Below are 19,776 nucleotides of genomic sequence, written 5' to 3'. Positions count from 1 at the left end.
AGGGGTACAGACTGATGGGTCATTAGGGGGACGGTCAGATGGGTCATTAGGCGGTGAGATGGGACATCAGGGCAATAACCTGATGGGGCATTAAGTGGAGAATTCACTAATGGAGAATTCGAACAGACTGGTAAACCTGTCCTAGGATTAAGACCACAACCTGTGTCTTTAAGAAATGATCGTGGCCGGTTCTGTAAAGGAATGGAGTGTCTAACATTAAAATTTTGGAATAAGATCAAAGCCATCTTGACATTTAGGCTAAACACCGGGGTAGGAGCATCGAGTGGGACCGGGGAGGATGGGGGGAGTTGTGCAGTCACAGACTCTGGATGGATGGAGCCGGATCTTACCTTGTAAGTGTTGATTTACAACATTCTCCAGCCGATCTAACCTCTCCCTCAGCCTCAGATTCTCCCTCTTGTCCTCCTCCAATTTAAGTTCAGGTAAAGGCGGCTGCACTTTAATGTATCCACTGCCCTGGTAGTTGGTAACCCAGCCGATGTAGATGAGGCACAGGAGATTGCTGACTCCGCTCAGGATCACACAAGTGGAGACCAAAGTTTTCGTTTTCCTACCACAGTAACCCATGGCTTGCGACAATGTGCGGAGCAGCCTCTCTCTCCCTCTCTCTCTCCAGCCTCCTGGAATTTCTCAGGTCAATTTCTGCAACAAGGAAATGCCCAATCAGCTGGAAACTGACGGGGGGACATCCCTCCAGATCCGGATTCTTTTTTATAGTCTCACTCCTCCTGTAAATTCGGATCAACCCAACTCTTGCAGCGGCTTTTTCACTCGGAATGGGAGTTAGGGGAGTCGATGCAAATTTGCACAGAGACTCAATCTCCCCAGCCTCCCTCCGGCTGATTGGGAGACTGGTCCGGATCAGAAGAGGCAGATGCCGAGGCAAACCGGGCTCCTAAATGCAGGAGGGAGGGGGCGGGGGGCGGATTGATTAATCCGAGATGAGACCCGGAGCTGGGGTTTAAGCAGGTTCCCTCTGTTCCAGACCCAGGGTTTGGGAGGGGAGGCGGGGTCGCCTCCTTCAGTTGCAGAGAGCTGAGGGGTGGCTGCAGCTCCCGGAGTTGAAGGGGACAGAGTTTGATCCACAGCGGCCCCGGGACCAGAGGCTGAGTACCCGGCTCTAATTGACTGGCACCGTCTCCCGCTCCCTCCAGGCTCCCTGGCTGATCAACTGGCTCCATCTGCGGGCTGACTGGGCCATTTACCCGGGGCAGCAGAGCCCAGGTCACCCTCACTACAGCCATATTGCGACACAGAGCAGGGCGGAAGGGTGTCACAGGAGAATGAGGGTCTCAGAGTGATGGGATTGAGGGCCAGTGTGACGGGAATGAGGGTGAGGCTGATGAGAATGAGGGTCAGAATGATGGGAATGAGGAGCAGAGTGATGGGAATGAGAGTCTCAGAGTAATAGGAGTGACCGCATCAGTAAGATGCTATGGGATCTGAGTGTTGGGAGTAAGGGGTCTCAGAGTGGAGATAATGAAGGTCAGAGTGATGGGACAGAGTGTCAGATTCGGAGTGAGAGTCTCAGAATGATGGGATTGAGGGATTCAGTGTTAGAAAGATGGGCATGAGGGTCAGAGTGATGAGAGTGAGGTTAGAGTGATGTGAGTGGGGCTCTCAGACTGATTGGAGTGAGGGTCTCAGAGTGATGGGAGTGAGGGGATTGAAGGTCTCAGTGATGGGAGTGAGGGGATCAGAGTGATGGGAATGAGCATCTCAAAGTGATAGGAGCGAGCGCCTCAGTGTGATGGGAGTGAGGGTCTCAGAGTGATGGGAGTAAGGGTTTCAGAGTGATAGGAGTGTGTGAAAGGATGATGGGAGTGTGGGGATCAGAATAATGGGAGTGATGGCCTCAGAATGATGGTAGTAAGGGGATCAGAGTGAAGGGATTGAGGGTCAGAGTGGTGGAAATGAGGGTCAGAGTGATGGGAATTAGTGTCCGAGTGACAGGAGTGAGGGGATACGAGGAAGGGAAATGAGGGTCTCAGAGTGATAGGACTAAGCGTCTCAAAATGACAGAAGTGAGTGTCTCAGTGATGGGAGTGAGGGTTTCAGAGTGATGGGAATGATGGTTTCAGTGTGATAGGAGTGAATGCATCAGCATGATTGAAGCTATGGGGTCAGAGTGGTGGGAGTAAGAATCTCAAAGTGAAGGGTGTGAAGGTCAGAGTGATGGGAGTGAGTATCAGATTGATAGAAGTGAGGGGGTCAGAGTGATGGAAGTGCAAAGTATTCAGAGTGAGAGTTTCAGAATGGTGGGAGTGAGAGGTTCAGGGTGATGCAAATGAGGGTTACAAAGATGAGCTTGAGGGTCAGAGTGATAAGAGTGAAGTCAGAGTGATGTGAGTGGGGCTCTCAGACTGATTGGATTGAGGGTCTCAGAGTGATGGGCCTGAGGGGACCTGAGTGATAGGAATAAGGGTCTCAATGATGGGAGAGAGGGGATCAGAGTGATGGAAGTGACGGTCTCTGAGTGATGAGTGTATGAAAGAGTGATGTGAGTGTGGGGATCAGAATGATAGGAATGATCGTCTCAAAGTGATAGGATTAAGGATCAGAGTGTTGGGAGTGAGGGTGTCAGACTGATGGGAGTGACGGGATCAGATAATGGGAATGAATGTCTCAGAGTGATGTAAGTGAGTATCTCAGAATGAGGGGCTGATGTGTAGGAGTGATGGGAGTGAGGGTCTCAGAGTGATGGGAGTGAGGGCACCCGACTGTTAGGAATGAGAGTCTCAGTAGTGGGAGTGAGGGTCTGAGACTGACGAGAATGAGGGAATCAGGTTGATGGGAGTGAAGGTCTCAGAGTGAGGGGAATGAGATGGTAAGAGTGATGGGAGTGAAGAGATGGTATAATGGGAGTGACAATCTCAGAATGATGGGAGTGAGCGTCTGGGTGATGGGAGTGTGGGATCAGACTGATGGGAGTGAGGGTCTCAGAATGATGGGAGTGAGGGTCTCAGGATGTTGGGAGTGAGAATCTCAGAATGTTGGGAGTGAGGGTCTAAGAATGATGGGAGCAAGGGTCTCAGTGTGATGGGAGTGTGGTGATCAGAATGGTGGGAGTAAGGCTCTCAGAATGATGGGAGTGAGTGTCTCAGAATGATGGGAGTGAGGGTCTCAGACTGATGGGAGTAGGGTTTCAGAGTGATGGGAGTATGGTGATCAGAATGAAGGGAGTAAGGCTCTCAGAATGATGGGAGTGAATGTCTCAGATTGATGAGAGTGAGGGTCCCAAATTGATGGGAGTGAGGGTTTCAGAGTGATGGTAGTGAGGCAACCCGACTGACAGGAATGACGGTCTCAGTACTGGGAATGAGGGCCTCAGAGTGATAGGAGTGAGGGTCTCAGACTGATGAGAGTGAGGGAATCAGGCTGATGGGAGTGAGGGTCTCAGAGTGATTGGAGTGAGGATCTCAGAGTGATGGGAATGAAATGATAAGAGTGATAGGAGTGAAGGGATAATGTAATGGGAGTGACGATCTAAGACTGATGGGTGTGAGGGGCTCAGCAATAGGTGTGAGGGTCTCAGAGTGATGGATCTGAGTGTCTCAGAGTGATGGTAATGAGGTGATTAGAGTGATGGTAGTGAGGATCCCAGAGTGATGGGGCTGAGGGTCTCAGAGCGATGGGAGTGAGGAGACCAGAGTGATGGGAGTGAGGGGACCAGTGTGATGGGAAATAGGGTCTCAGAATGATGGGAATGAGTGTCTTAGAGTGATGGGAGTGACGGTCTCAGTGTGATAGGATGTGGGTATTAGAGTGATGTGAGTGAGGGTCAGAATGATGGGCGTGAAAGTCTCAGAGAGATGCAAGTGAAGGTTGCAGAATAATGCAAGTGAGGGTCTCAGAGTGATGGGAGTGAGGGGACCAGCGTAATGGGGGGGTGTGGGTATCAGAGTGATGTGAATGAGTATCTTGAGTGTGAAGGTCTCAGAATGATGGGAGTGAAGGTCTCAGAGTGATGTGAGTGTGAGGATCAGAGTGATGTAGTGAGGGTCTCAGTGATTGGAGTGAGGGTCTCAGAGTGGTGGGAATTGGGGATCGGAGTGATGCGAGTGATGATCTCAGAGTGATGGGAATGAGGATCAAAGTGATGGGTGTGAGGGTCTCAGAATGATGGAGATGAAGGTTTCAGAATGATGGGAGTGAGGGTCTCAGAGTGATGGAATGATGGGATCCGAGTGATACAATGAGGATCTCTGATAGGAATAAGGGTCAGAGTGATAGGAGTGGGATTCCCAGAGTTGTAGGAGTGAGAGTCTCAGGTTGATGGGAGTGTGGGGATCAGAATAATGGAGTGAGGGTCAGAGTGACGGGTTAGGGTCTCAGAATGATGGGAGTGAGGGTCTCAGAATGTTGGGAGTGAGTGCGTCAGAATGATGAGAGTGAAGTTCAGAGTGATGGGAGTGGGGGTCTCAGAATGATGGGAGTATGGGGATCAGAATGATGTGAGTGAGGATCTCAGAATGATAGGAATGTGGGGATCAGAGTGATGGGAATGATGGTCTCAGTGTGATGGGAGTGAGGGTCTCAGAGTGATGGGAGTGTGGTGATTAGATTGAAGGGATTAAGGTTCTCAGAATGATGGGAGTGGGTGTCTCAGATGATGGGAATGAGGGTCTCAGAGTGATGGGAATAGGGTTTCAGAGTGATTGGAGTGAATGCCTCAGATTGATGGGAGTGAGGGTCCTAAATTGATGGGAGTGAGGGTTTCAGAGTGATGGCAGTGAGGGGACCCAGCTGATAGGAATGACGGTCTCAGTTCTGGGAATGAGGGTCTCAAAGTGAAAAGAGTGAGGATCTCAGACTGACGAGAGTGAGGGAATCAGGTCAATGGGAGTGAGGTTCTCAGAGTTAATGGAGTGAGGATCTCAGAGCAATGGGAATGAGATGGTAAGAGCGATAGGAGTGAAGGGATAGTGTAATGGGAGAGACAATCTCAGGATGATGGGAGTGTGAGATCAGACTGATGAGTGTGAGGGGCTCAGTGATAGGTGTGAGGGTCTCAGAGTGATGGATCTAAGTGTCTCAGAATGATGGTAATGAGGTGATTAGAGTGATGGTAGTGAGGGTCCCAGAGTGATGGGAGTGAGGATCTCAGAGCGATGGGAGTGAGGAAACCAGAGGGATGGGAGTGAGGGGACCCGCATGATGGGAATGAGAGAGTGATGGGAGTGAGGGTCTCAGCGTGATGGGGTGTGGGTATCAGAGTGATGTGAGTGAGGGTCAGAATGATGGGTGTGAAAGTCTCAGAAAGATGCAAGTGAAGGTTGCAGAATAATGCAAGTGAGGGTCTCAGAGTTATGGGAGTAAGGGGACCAGCGTAATGGGGGGTGTGGGTATCAGAGTGATGTGAATGAGTATCTTGAGTGTAAAGGCCTCAGAATGATGGGAGTTACGGTCAGAGTGATGGAAATGAGGGGCTTAGAGTGTTGGGAGGGCTCCATCAGAGTGATGTGAGTGAGGGTCAGAGTGATGGGAGTGAAGGTCAGAATGATGGAAGTGAGGATCTCAGAGTGATGAGGGTAATGGGATCAAACGATGGTTATGAGGGGATCAGAGTGAAGGGAATTAGGGTCAGATTGATGGGAATGTGTGTTTCAGAGAGATGGGATTGAGGGTCTCAGAGTGATGGATGTGAGGGCATCAGAGTGATGGGATTCAGGGGATCAGGGTTATGGGTGTTAGGATCAGAGTGATGGTAGTGAGGGGAGCTTAATCATGGGAGAGTGGTCTCAAGAGTGATGGGAATGAGGGTCATAGAGTAATGGGAGTGGATATCTCAGAATGATGGGAACGAGGGAATCAGGGTAATGGGACTGAGGGTCTCAGGACGATGAGAATGAGTTGATCAGCTTAGGGTGAGTGAGGATCTCCGAGTGATAGGAGTGAGGGCCTCAAAGTGATGGGAGTAATGTCTCAGAGTGATGTGATTGAGAGTCTCATAATGATGCAAGTGAAGGTCTCAGAGTGATGGGAGTGTGGGGATCAGAGTGATGGGAGTGAGAGTTCCAGAGTGATTGGGGAGTGAGGGTCTCAAAATGATGGGAGTGAGGATCAGGGTGATAGGAGTGAAGGTCTCAGTGCTGGGTGTGAGGGTCTCAGAATGATGGGAATTGGGGTAGAGTGATGCGAGTGATGATCTCAGAGTGATAGGAATGAGAATCAAAGTGATGGGTGTGAGGGTTTCAGAATGATGGAGGTGAGGGTCTCAGAATGATGGGAGTGAGGGTTTCAGAATGATGCAGGTGAGGGTCTCAGAGTGATGGAATAAGGGGATCTGAGTTATACAATGAGGATCTCTGATAGGAATAAGGGTCAGAGTGATAGAAGTGGGGGTCCCAGAGTGGTAGGAGTGAGGGTCTCAGGTTGATGGGAGTGTGGGGATCAGAATGATGGAGTGAGGGTCAGAGTGATGGGTTAGGGTCTCAGAATGATGGGAGTGAGGGCCTCAGAATGATGGGAGTGAGGGTCTCAGAATGATGGAAGTGAGGGTCAGAGTGATGGGTTAGGGTCTCAGAATGCTGGGAGTGTGGGTCAGAGTGATGGTAGTGAGGGCCTCAGAATGATGGGAGTGCGTGTCTAAGAATGATGAGAGTGAGGGTCAGAGTGATGATAGTGAGGGCCTCAGAATGATGGGAGTGAGGGTCTCAGAATGATGGGAGTGTGGGGATCAGAATGATGTGATTGAGGGTCTCAGGATGATAGGAATGTGGGGATCAGAGTGATGGGAGTGAGGGTCTCAGTGTGATGGGAGTGAATATCTTAGATTGATGGGATTGAGGGTCCCAAATTGGTGGGAGTGAGGGTCTCACAGTGATAGTAATGAGGTTCTCAGAATAATGGGAGTGAGGGTCTCAGTGTGATGGGAATGGGGGTCTCAGTGTGATGGGAGTGAGGGTCTCAGCATGATTAGACCGTGGGTTTCAGAATGATGGGACTGGCGGTCTCAGCGTGATGGGACTGCAGTTCTCAGAATGATGAGAGTGAGGGTCAAAGTGATAAGAGTGAGGATCTTGGAGTATACAAACTGCAAATTAAATGCTGCAAAATTGAGGTAAACTGAGGAAGGCGCTCACATCTCTATGCAAATTGTCAAATTTAGTAATGTGTCTCTCCTTTAGCCAGTTTAGATATTGCTGTCTGTTATGTATTTGCAAGTTAAAATTCTTTCTGAGTTGATGTTAACCATCTTGTGTCATGCAGTAGCCCAGATATATCCAGAGTTTACCCTTCAAATGTTACTGGCCTACAGCTTATTCTTCACACCATGTGACATATTTGACTCTGTTATTAAGTCAGTTAAACATGAATAAGATGTATGTTACCAATGAAGTCACAGCAATGGTCACCAGCGATTTAGAGATTTCAATATTTGACCTGTGTTCTTGTTCTTTTTAAATTCACTGCAACGAAATGTCCTTCAAATATCTCTGCATCTCCACACCAGCAGTGTTGTTTTAATGTAGACTTCAGCCTTTTCCTCTTCACAGTATGCTACAGTCACTGTTTCAACCAGCAAGGAAAGATTTAATGTAGTGTGAGCTCACAGAGAACTGGGGACAAGTGTACGATGGACAATTTTATGTTAGGTAATTCGCCTTTTGCCTTCGTCCACAAAGGGCCACAGGCAGCTCTCTCCATTAGAGGAAGATAATTGGTTATATAAATTGAGGGGCACTACTCCACGAGGTTGGGGCAAGGGTCCATGAACTACCACAGCCAGTACAGGGATTGAATCCATGCCATTGGCATCATTCTGTATCACACTCTAGCCAACTGAGTGCCACAATATAATCAGATCAACAAAAACAACTTATAATTACTAAGCACCTTTAATGTAATGAAACATCCCAAGGTGTTTTATAGATGCAATATAAAACAAAGTATGACACTGAGCCTTTTAAGGAGATATTAGGTCAGGTGACCAAAAGCTTGGTCAAAGAAGAAGGTTTTAAGAAGTGTCTTAAAGTAGGCAAGCGAGGTAGAGAGGCAAGGAGGTGTAGGGAGGGAATTCCAGAGCTTGGGGTCTAGGCAACTGAAAGCACAGCCACCAATGGTGGAGCAATTATAATTGGGAATAGATAAGAGGCCAGAATTAGAGGAATGCAGATATCTTGGAGGGTTGTGGGGTTGGAGGAGATTACAGAGATAGAGAGGGGCAAGGCTATGGAGGGACTTGAAAACAAGGATGAGAATTTTAAAATCAAGACATTCTTGACTTGGAACCAATGTAGGCCAGAAAGCCGAGGGATGACAGGGAATGGGACTTGCTGAGGGTTAAGACACAGACAGCAGAGCTTTGGATGACCTCAAGTTCACAGATGGTGAAAAAGATTTTTAAAATATTAAATTAGTTGTGGAAACTCACAGTAAACAAGCCAAAATAAATTGCTGTGATTCAGTAAACACACCGCAGGTAAGTAATTAATGAATAGCTAATGGAGGATTATAATTCCATTATTTTTTTAGCAGTGGATTCTCCTGAGAGGTGGAGTATTAAAGTAAGAAGGACTTGCATTTCTAAAGTGCCTATCGTGACTTCAGGTCCCAAAGTGCTTTACAGCCAATGAAGTATTTTGAAGAGTAGTCACTGTTGTCACGTATGAACATACGAACATGTAGGAACTGTGGCAGCAAATTTGCACACAGCAAAATCCCACAAGCATCAATGAGGTGCTGGCTACCTAGCATTCTCATCTTTGAGTCAGAAGATTGTGGATTCAAATCCTACTCTCCAGATTAGAAAACATAATCCATGTTAACACTCCCATTACACTTGTGAGGGAACACTGCACTGTTGTAGAGGCATTACTGAGGGAACAATGCACGGTCAGAGAGTCAGTACTGATTAAGCACAGCCGCGTCAGAGATACAGTAGAGGAGGAATGCTGCACTGTTGGAGAGTCATTACTAATTAATAGCTGCACTGATGGAGGGTCAATATTGATGAAATGCTGCACTGTCGGAGGAGCAGCACTAAGGGAACACTGCATTGCCAGAGGATTAGAAATGAGGGAGTGTTGCACTGTTGGAGGGTCACTACTTAGGTAATGCTGCAGTGTCAGAGGGCCAGCACTGAGGGAAGCTAGATAAGTACATGAGGGCAAAATGAATGGCAGGATATGTTGATAGGGGGAGATGACTAGCAGTGGGTGGAGGTTCATGTGGAGCATGAACACTGGCATGAACCAGTTGAACTGTTTCTGTGTTGTAATTTCAATGTAATGCATTGTGTCTTCATTTTTATATTTCTATAACACATTCCTATGTCCATATTTATAATGAAGCTCTGATGTAACTTTCACCCTGTCATTGCTGCAGTGCCTCTACTGATGGGAGGCTGTAATTACAGCATGACAGTTTACATAGACAGTTCTTCTATAAATGTGGAACTGGGAAGTTCATGTCATAGATATTAGACATCCTTTTGCAGTTTAGGGTTGGGTTTCATGTTGCTTACTACTCATTACCCATCATGAACAATCTTGAATTCTGTTTGCTAAAAAGCAGCAGGATAATAACACAAGCATCATTTCATTTTTCTTAAAAGAAATGAGGATGAAAGTCTCTATTTTTTAGTGGAGTGGCGCATATGTGCAGTTAGAGCTTTACATAATGCGGTTCAATATTAAAACGTCCCTAAACTATTTAAGAATGTAACCTATTCCCTTCTGTGATTTTCATAACCTGGTAAACAGGGAAATGGAATTGCATTGGCCTTGCAGCAACTGGCTGCTTAAATACCTGAAGCTCAGGTAAGTAATCAGGTGAGATGCCTTCCATTGTGAGCAAGGTTCATAGAGTAGCCCAATCAGAGGAAGATGGTTCCACAGCAAGGTTGAGGTATTCTGTGATAAAAACAAAAAACTGGGGATGCTGGAAATCCAAAACAAAAACAGAAACAGAAACAGAAACAGAATTATCTGGAAAAACTCAGCAGGTCTGGCAGCATCGGCGAAGAGAAAAGAGTTGACGTTTTGAGTCCTCATGACCCTTCAACAGAACTGACTGAATATTAGGAGAGGGGTGAAATATAAGCTGGTTTAAGGTGGGGGTGGGGGGAGAAGTTGGGGGGGGGGCGGCGTGTGGTTGTAGGGACAAGCAAGCAGTGATAGGAGCAGATAATCAAAAGATGTCACAGACAAAAGAACAAAGAGGTGTTGAAGGTGGTGATATTATCTAAACGAATGTGCTAATTAAGAATGGATGGCAGGACACTCAAGGTACAGCTCCAGTGGGGGTGGGGTGGAAAGGCTAACAGAGCATAAAAGATATAGATCTAAAAATAATGGAAATAGGTGGGAAAAGAAAAATCTATATAAATTATTAGAAAAAACAAAAGGAAGGGAGAAGAAACGGAAAGGGGGTGGGGATGGAGGAGGGAGTTCAAGATCTAAAGTTGTTGAATTCAATATTCAGTCCGCAAGACTGTAAAGTGCCTAGTTGGAAGATGAGGTGCTGTTCCTCCAGTTTGCGTTGGGCTTCACTGGAACAATGCAGCAAGCCAAGGACAGATATGTGGGAAAGAGAGCAGGGTGGAGTGTTAAAATGGTAGGCTACATGGTCTTTCTTGCGGACAGACCGCAGTGTACTGCAAAGCGGTCGCCCAGTTTACGTTTGGTCTCTCCAATGTAGAGGAGACCGCATTGGGAGCAACGAATGCAGTAGACTAAGTTAGGGGAAATGCAAGTGAAATGCTGCTTCACTTGAAAGGAGCGTTTGGGCCCTTGGACAGTGAGGAGAGAGGAAGTGAAGGGGCAGTTGTTGCATCTTTTGCGTGGGCATGGGGAAGTGTCATAGGTGGGGGTTGAGGAGTAGGGGGTGATGGAGGAGTGGACCAGGGTGTCCCAGAGGGAACGATCCCTACGTAATGCCGCCGGGAGGGCGGGGGTGAAGGGAAGATGTGTTTGGTGGTGGCATCATGCTGGAGTTGGCGGAAATGGCGGAGGATGATCCTTTGAATGCGGAGGCTGGTGGGGCGATAAGTGAGGACAAGGGGGACCCTATCATGTTTCTGGGAGGGAGGAGAAGGCATGAGGGCCGATGCTTGGGAGATGAGCCGGACACGGTTGAGGGCCCTGTCAACGACCGTGGGTGGAAAACCTTGGTTAAGGAAGAAGGAAGACATGTCAGAGGAACTGTTTTTGAAGGTAGCATCATCAGAACAGATGTGACAGAGGTGAAGGAACTGAGAGAATGGGATGGAGTCCTTACAGGAAGCAGGGTGTGAGAAACTGTAGTCGAGGTAGCTGTGGGAGTTGGTAGGCTTGTAATGGATATTGGTGGACAGTCTATCACCAGAGATTGAGACAGCGAGGTCAAGGAAGGGAAGGGAAGTGTCAGAGATGGACCATGTGAAAATGATGGAGGGGTGGAGATTGGAAGCAAAATTAATAAATTTTTCCAGGTCTCGACGAGAGCATGAAGCAGCGCCGAAGTAATCATCGAAGTACCGGAGAAAGAGTTGTGGAAGGGGGCCGGAGTAGGACTGGAACAAGGAATGTTCCACATACCCCATAAAGAGACAGGCATAGCCCTCAACCGTGTCTGACCCATCTCCCGCGCATAGCTATGCCTGTCTCTTTTAACACTCCACCCTGCTCTCTTGCCCACATGTCTGCCCTTGGCTTGCTGCATTGTTCCAGTGAAGCCCAACGCAAATTCGAGGGACAGCACCTCATCTTCTGACTAGGCACTTTACAGCCTTCCGGACTGAATATTGAATTCAACAACTTTAGATTTTGAACTCCCTCCTATATCCCCACCCCCTTTCTATTTCTTCCCCCTTCCTTTTGTTTTTTCCAATAATTTATATAGATTTTTCTTTTCCCACCTATTTCCATTATTTTTAAATCTATATCTTTTATGCCCTGTTAGCCTTTCCACCCCACCCCCACTAGAGCTCTCCTAATATTCAGTCAGTTCTGTTGAAGGGTCATGAGGACTCAAAACGTCAACTCTTTTCTTCTCCGCCGATGCTGCCAGACCTGCTGAGTTTTTCCAGGTAATTCTGTTTCTGTTTCTGTTTTTGTTGAGGTATTCTGTTCCTGCTCTCTATCAATCACTGCCTACAGAAAGTAAAATTTACTATACACTGTGATTGAAATCTCAGAACCCTTTTGCACTTAAAAGATGAGACAGGTCAGTTGCAGGTATTGGGCTTTGTCCTGCAGTGCCATCTACTGTTCCTATTGCTTTCCCACTCTTAATCAGGTAGAGCACAGACAGGAATGTTTGAGATAGGACTGTTCCCCAGTGAATTGATTGGTGACATACACCCACCTACGTGAGATTGAATGTTTTTCCCTCTTCCCTACCTTGCACAGAGTGTTTCATTCACCTATCACAGCAATCTCTGCCAGCTCTCTGGCTCTCCATGCTCCAATATATTTCCTATTTTACAACAGTGAGTACAGTGGCTGTAAAGTGGTATGGGTTGTCCTGAGGTCATGAAAGGCACTTGTAGAAGTGGAAGTCTTACTGTATTTTCTTTTATGGATTTTAGAGTCCTCTTCATCCACAAATCCTTCCATGACCTAGTCCCTCCCAACATAGAATTTTACAGTAAAAACTATCTGATTGTAACCCTGGACTGTGCTCACTGGGCTAGAAGCAAAGAGACAACAAAGAATCTGGACTTCACCCGCTTAAGTCAAAAATGTTGGAGAGTTCTATGCCATCTCAGAGCAGCCCACCGACCATTAACACCAAGCCACCCATCTGTAAATGCCAATCAGGTAGCTAGCCATATTCCCTTCACATGGGAAAGGCACTGCTGAAAAAATGAATGAAGAAGCAAATCCAGAGCGAGTGGAGATCACTCAATAAGCAGCACAACTCCAGCTCTGAACCCTTCACCACCGTGGAGTTGGACAAAATACTATAAACCATTAAGTCGGGCACTGCTGCTGGTTATGACAACATCCTCCCTGAGTTCCTAAAACATTTGGCCCACAGGCCCGCTCCTTGTTGGTCCAATTCTTTACAAGGGTCATACACAAGGGAAGACTGCCAAAATCCTGGTGCATGTCTAAAGTCATCCACCTCTCAAAACCAGGCAAAGACCCAAATTTACCATCAAACTGCTGGCCAACCTCCCTGCCATCAGTGTGCTTCAAGGTAGTAGAGAGGCTAATCCTAGAGTGGATCAAGCTAGAAGTGGAAAACATCCTGAGTACAGTAGGTTTTCAACAAGGAAGCAGTACATGTGATCAGGTCCTTGCAGTAACCACTTTCATTGAAAATAGCTTTAAAGGAATCTCAAAACAGGAGCAATTTTCTTTGATCTCACTGCAGTGTACGATACAATCTGGCACATGGGCCTACTTATCAAAATATCAAGAGTTCTCCCTCCCTGGGTTACTGACACAATTGAACTGCTACCCCGGGACAGACAGTTCAGGATGCATATGGGTGACAAGACTAATGCCTGGAGGAAATAGGTGAATGGGGTACCCCAGGGTCTTAGCCCCAAACTGTTCAACTTGAATGCCAACGACCTCCCAACCCGGTCCAGACATTTATCAATGCCGGTGACATCTACTGTGGCATCCAGGTTCAGACTTTCCCATAAATGGAAGGCGCATTAAACGACGATATTGCAAAACTGGCCAACTACTGCAAGACATGGTGTCTAAAACCGAGCACCTAAAACAGTCTCTAGCCCATTCCACCTTCACAATGCTAAGAGTGAACTGAACATCACCCTAGATCCCAGAGACTGAAGCACAATCCTCACCTGCTTATCTAAGCATCACCCTTGACAGCACCTCGGGACTGCAGAAAAAATTAAAACCCTCAACAACCTTGGTGGGTACCTCATGGGGATCACAGGTCAAGACCCTAAGGACTCTGATCTTGCCATCATGTACTCTACTGCAGAATACTGCACCCCAGTTTGGTACCAATGTGTCCACACCAAACCTATCAGCTCAACAATGTGCCTTATCACTGCTAGTCTTTGACCAAGTCACCTTCCCTGGCTTCCAGTCCTGAGCAACATTGCCATATACCACCACCTCCCACATTTGGGGGGCAATTGCGACAGGCAAGCTACTGGAGGTCTACTCTAACCCAAGTCTGCCCTTATTCAAGAACCCTCTCAACCTATCAGCAGTCCACCTCCCCTCAAGCCACCCCATATGGTTAATCCCACTACACTGAGGAGTAACATCTGTGGCAGGAGGTCTGGTAGGAGAAAACATCCACCAGAAACTGCTCTCTCATTGTACACTCCATCGCTTGTCCACCTGGCTTTGATCTCCCATGGCAGCAGTGAGCTCTTTTAACCTGTTTCTGGACAGGCCAAGGCCTCTATGTAGCCACCCAACATCAGCTCTGGTGCAGTCCAAGCAATGACTCACATTGTTGAGGTGTGTCTGCTTACTAAACTTGAATGCGGGCTTAAAGAGCTCCATCGAGCCACTGACAAGGCTATTGCTTGGCTCTGTGACTATGCACATGCTAAATAAATGAAAAAACAGCAAAGAGGCCATTCAGCCTGTTGTGCCTGTGTCAGCTTCTTGAAGAAGCAATCCAATTAGTCCCTCTCATCTTATTGTTTCCTAATAGCCCTGCAAATTTATCTCCTTCAAGTTGTTACCCAATTCCTTTTTGAAAATTAATCTTGAATCTGCTTCCATCGGCCTTTCAGGCAGTGCACTCTGGATCACAAAAACCCAGTGCGTAAAATAATCCTCCCATTTCTCCCTCAGGCTCTTCTGCGAATTATCTAAGCAGTTTGTTGATAATAGCCCCAGCTCCTCCTTGTCCTCCTGGATGAATGTTGATACTAAATGCTTTAGCCTGAAGAATATAAGAGAGGAAAGAATGATAGGGTCAGTGCTGGTGTCTGGTGATGAAGCCAGTTGTTCCCTTTCCTGCTTAAGATTCTTATTTTTCTAGGAACTACTTCCGTTTTAGAGAAATTTAAGGATTCGGCTCCAGCAGCACTTTGTACCACATTTTAACTGTCCTCTGAGTAAAGGGACTTTCTGAACTTGCCCTTTGAGTCTTTGTGTACCCAACAGATTGGTAAATAAGCTGCCATTAAGGTGTTCCTAACTGTCCCCACCTGTGACAAGCATTTGGCAGTGATACACCCACTTGCTCCGTACTCCTTAAGACCTGTACCCAACAAAAAATTATCAATCCCAGTTTTGAAATGTTCAATTGGCTCCCAGATCAGCAGCTTTCTTAGGAAGGAGAGTTCCAGATTTCCACTACCCTTTTTGTGAAGAAGGGGTTCCTGACACCACTGTTGACTAAAACAACAGAAAACTTTGGAAATACTGAGCAGGTCATGCAGCATCTGTGGAGGGACAAACAGGGTTAGCATTTCAGGTTGATGACTGAATCATCGGGATCATCCCTGATTTTCAGCGCTCCACCACTGGTGGTCATGCCTTCGGCTGCCAGGGACCTAAACTCTGGAATTCCTTCCCTAAACATCTCCACCTCTCAGCTTTTCATTCCTTTTTTGAGGCACTTCTTAAAACTTATCTCTTTTAGCCATTAATATGTCCTAATGTGGCTCAGTGTCATATTTTGATTGATAACATTCCTGTGAAGAAGGGGTATGTTTTTCTACATTAAAGGTGTTATATAAATGCAGGCTATTGTTATTGCAGGAAAAATTTTAAAGAAAAACACATGGGAGAATATTCAGCAACAATGAGCTCTAGGCTCTGCTTATCCTGATGAGCTTTTACTGCAGTAATTTCTAAGTTCCTGGCACCACCATATGGTGAGTTAGGGTTATTAATCTGACATGCTCGTGCACTATGGGTTATTCCATTCCACATCTAAAATACTGTGAACAGTTTTGGTTCCCTTATCTAAGGAAAGATATTATGGCATTGGAGGCAGTCCAGAGAAGGTTCACTAGGTGATTCCAAGTATGGAGGGATTTTCTTTTGAGAAGAGGTTTAGTAGGTTGGGCCTGTACTCATTGGAGTTTAGAAGAATGAGAGGCGACCTTATTGAAACATATAAGATTCTTAGGGGGCTTGACAGGGTAGATGCTAAGAGATTGTTTCCCCTTGTGGGAGAGTCTAGGACCAGAGGGCATAATCTCAGAGTAAAGGGTCGCCCGTTTAAGACAGAGATGAGGAGGAATTTCTTCTCTCAGAGGGTGGTGAATCTGTGGAATTCTTTTCCACAGAGGGCTGTAGAGGCTGGGTTGTTAAGTATATTCAAGGCTGAGATGGACAGATTTTTAATTAGTAAAGGAATCAAGGGTTATGGGGAAAAGGCAGGAAAGTGGAGTTTAGGATTAGCAGATCAGCTATGATTTCATTGAATGGTGGAATGGACTCGATGGGCTAAATGGCCTACTACTGCTTATGGTCTTATGGTCTTATTCAGTGCAACCACTGTGATCTTAGGAAAGTGATGCTATATTCTGTCTATTCTTTATTTTATGAACATACAAAACTGCCAGGCAAAAACAGACCAACTATTTCATCGAGTCTGTCCCACCATGATGGCTGGAAACTGATCATTACTGAAGACCTCCTACCCTACCTCCCCCAATAACCCCCTCCCCCACTCCTGCATTGTCATATAATCTTCTGGGAGAGGCAATAAACGAAGAAAGCCCTGGGCTCAGAAGGAAAAATGAAAAACTCCTCTCTCACCCTCTCAGGCAATCAGAAACAAATCCAGGAGATCACATGGATCACAAGTGTTAGCTAATAACACACTTACCTTCTCTAGGATTAGATTCCTGCTGTAGTCAGGAATCAGAGCGGCTCCCCCTTAAACTTTTATAGAGAGTCAGCAATAGCCCCCAATACATTCCAGAGACTCATTACTCTCATGGAACAGATCAACCACCCAACATCCAGTCTATTTCTGCTTTGGCATTGTGAGCAGTAGCTGTTTGCACATTTGATAGGCCCTTTTGAATATTGCAGCAGACCCCACTGCTCTTCCAGCCAGCTTTGATTTCCCACGGCGACAGTAAGCCTTTTTAAACGTCAGGCCTGCGATTGCTGCCACCTCAAGGGACAAGAGCAACAGGCACATGGGAACATCACCACTTGAAAGTTCCCCTCCACCTCACACACCATCCTGACTTGGAAATATATCACCATTCCTTCACTGTCGCTGGATCAAACTCCTGGAACTTCCTTCCTGAAAGCACTTTGGGTGTAACCACACCACATGGACTGCAGCAGTTCCAGAAAGAAGCTCACCACCACCTTCTAAAGGGTGATTAGGGATGGTAATAAATGTTGGCCCTGCCAGCAATGCCCACATCCCATGAGTGAATAAAAATAAATGAATGCAAATATTTCTGGAGCAGATTTTTCTGTTCAGCACAAACATCAACCACACTCATACCTTATTTCTCTTGATGCTTTAATGGAGGGATTACAATCAAAATGCCCTGACCTCCCAGTTAGAGAAAGGTGGGAGGCAGTAACCAGCCAGAATCATAGAAAGAGAGATGGAAGAGAAGAAAGTATCTGTGAAAAAGACAGCCCCTTCTAAGATGGGGCCAGACTGCATTCCACAGGGTAAGGCAGCCTGATAACGTCCTCTGACAGGGCAGCACTCCCTCAATACTGCCCCCGAACAGTGCAGCAGTCCCTCAGTGCTGCCCCTCAGACAGTGCAGCACTACCTCAGTACTGCCCCTTTGACAATGTAGCACTCTCTCAGTACTGACCATCTGACAGTGTAGCACTGCATCAGTACTGCCCTTGAACGGTGCAGCAGTCCCTCAGTACTGCCCTTGAACAATGTAATGCTCCCTGGCCTGAATTTTTCCCATGTTGGGCGGGCTAGGTGGGAATGGACAGGGGTGGTCGCAGATTAAAGCCCACCCAGTGCAATACACGAGCAGTAGCACTCAGCGCTACCTGTGTGGGCGTGGGGAGGACGGAGAGCTGGGTCCAGCACTCCTTTGTGCGCATGGTCTCCCTGAGGCACGGAAATGCCTCAGGGAGATTGAAGCGCTTTTGAAAACAATAAATAAGTTCAGTAAAAATTTAATAGAGCATGTGCCCTCATGTGACTGTGTCATATGAGATGGGACGTTTTTATTTTTCAAAAGAAGTTTTTATTCAATTTGTAAAAATTTTAGGAAACCTCATCCGCTCATGGATGAGGGTTCCTAAAAAACGTAAAGGCCGCTTGGCCTTTTCGCCTGCCCGCCAACCGTTAGGTTGGATGAGCAGGGTAAATTTGAAATTAATTAGTTCCTTAATGGCTGTAATGGGCCTTTTAATTATCGGCCGGCGCGCAGCCGATCTGCCGCATGCCCGCCAAAAGGAATATCGCGAGACAGGGCGATGATGTCGGGATGCACGCCCGATGTCATCACGCGTCATTTTATGTGCCGGCGTGTCGGGCCCGCCCCCGCAAGCCAACTGAAAAATCCTGGCTCATCAGTACTGCCTCTGGGACAGTGTAGCATGCTCTCAGTACTGACCCTCTGACAGTGCAGCACTCGCATTCCCTCAGCACTGATCCTGTGACAGTGTAGCACTCCGTCAGTAATGACCCTCTGATAGTGCAGTACTCTCTCAGCACTCCCTCGGTACTACCCATCTGACAGTGCTGCGCTCCCTCAGTACTGGGAGCTATGAGTCCCTGGTTGTGAGCGTCAACCTGGATTATGTGCTCAAATCTCTGCAGTGCGGATTTGAAAGGATTAGAATAGCTAGACAGGACCCCTCCTCCACACATCTTGTCCAGAGTCTCAACCTGTTTTAGATGAGCTTCCAGCCTGCACTTGTTCAATCTGCTCTCACTCACTCTGTCTGCAGCTGCTTGTTGTGAGTGCCAGGTCCTGGGGCAGAGGGAGAGGCAGCATGCCAGGGCAAGCTGAAGGAGGCAGCTACATTCAGTTTAAATAAATTACAGACTCAGTACTCCCCCAGCACCACACGCACAAGAGAATCTTACCATGGAACAGGGCAATTATAAACATGGCTCAGTCACCAGCCATGACGCAGCAGGTAGCTTTCTCACCTTTGAGGTAGCAGTTGTGGAACATAGGAACATAAGAATAAGAGTGGGCCATTTAATCCCCGAGCCTGTTTCACCATTTAAAGAGATCATGGCTGATCTGTGACCTAACTCTATATGCCATCCTTTCTCCCTCATAATCTTTGGTTACCAAAATCTATCAATCGCCAATTTAAAATTAACAATGGATCCAGAATTAATTGCTGTTGCAGAAGAGCGTTGCAAACTTCTTTCACCCTTTGTGTGTAGAAGTGATTTCTAATTTCACTCCTGAAAGCTCTGGCTCTAATTTTGAGACGTTCCCTAGTCCTGGACTCCCCAACCTGCAGAAATAGTTTCTCTGTCGGCACCCCTTAATATCTTGAAAACTTTGATCAAATCACCCTTTAACCATCTAAATTCCAGGGAATACAAGTCTAGTTTCATAAAACCTACCACTTTGACCAAGCTTTTGGTCATCTGCCCTATTATCTCCTTATGTGGTTTGGTACTTTGCTTTATAATGCTACTGTGAAGCACCTTAGGATGTTTTATTATGTTCAAAGCGCTATACAAGTATAAGTTACTGCTGTTGTAGTTTTTGGAATCTCTCCCCACAATTTAAACCCTGGAGTTCAGGTATCATTCAGGAAAATCCAGCCCTTCCAAGGCCTGTATCTTCATCCTAAGGAATGGAGACCAGAATTGCTCAGAATACTATGGATTCAAAATGGGATGTGGGGTCCCACAAGGATCAGTGCTGGGACCGCTGTTGTGCTCACAATTTATG

The 19,776-nt window shown here is 46.8% G+C and overlaps 1 protein-coding gene across 1 annotated transcript in view; it reads right to left on the bottom strand.

Annotated features, from left to right (window-relative positions):
* Positions 1-1,072, bottom strand: part of galnt18b (UDP-N-acetyl-alpha-D-galactosamine:polypeptide N-acetylgalactosaminyltransferase 18b) — a 321,574-nt gene extending 320,502 nt beyond the window's left edge. Inside the window, exon 1 of the mRNA XM_041197647.1 lies at positions 351-1,072. Within this exon, the coding sequence (XP_041053581.1) occupies positions 351-588 (238 nt within the window). The 5' untranslated portion in view covers positions 589-1,072. The remainder of the gene's footprint in view (positions 1-350) is intronic.
* Positions 1,073-19,776: the final 18,704 nt, after the last annotated feature.

Source organism: Carcharodon carcharias, chromosome 10 (assembly GCF_017639515.1).
Source record: "Carcharodon carcharias isolate sCarCar2 chromosome 10, sCarCar2.pri, whole genome shotgun sequence".
Classification (NCBI taxonomy): domain Eukaryota; kingdom Metazoa; phylum Chordata; class Chondrichthyes; order Lamniformes; family Lamnidae; genus Carcharodon; species Carcharodon carcharias.
Note: the sequence above shows the minus strand (reverse complement) of the source record. Positions and strands in the feature narration are given on the sequence as shown.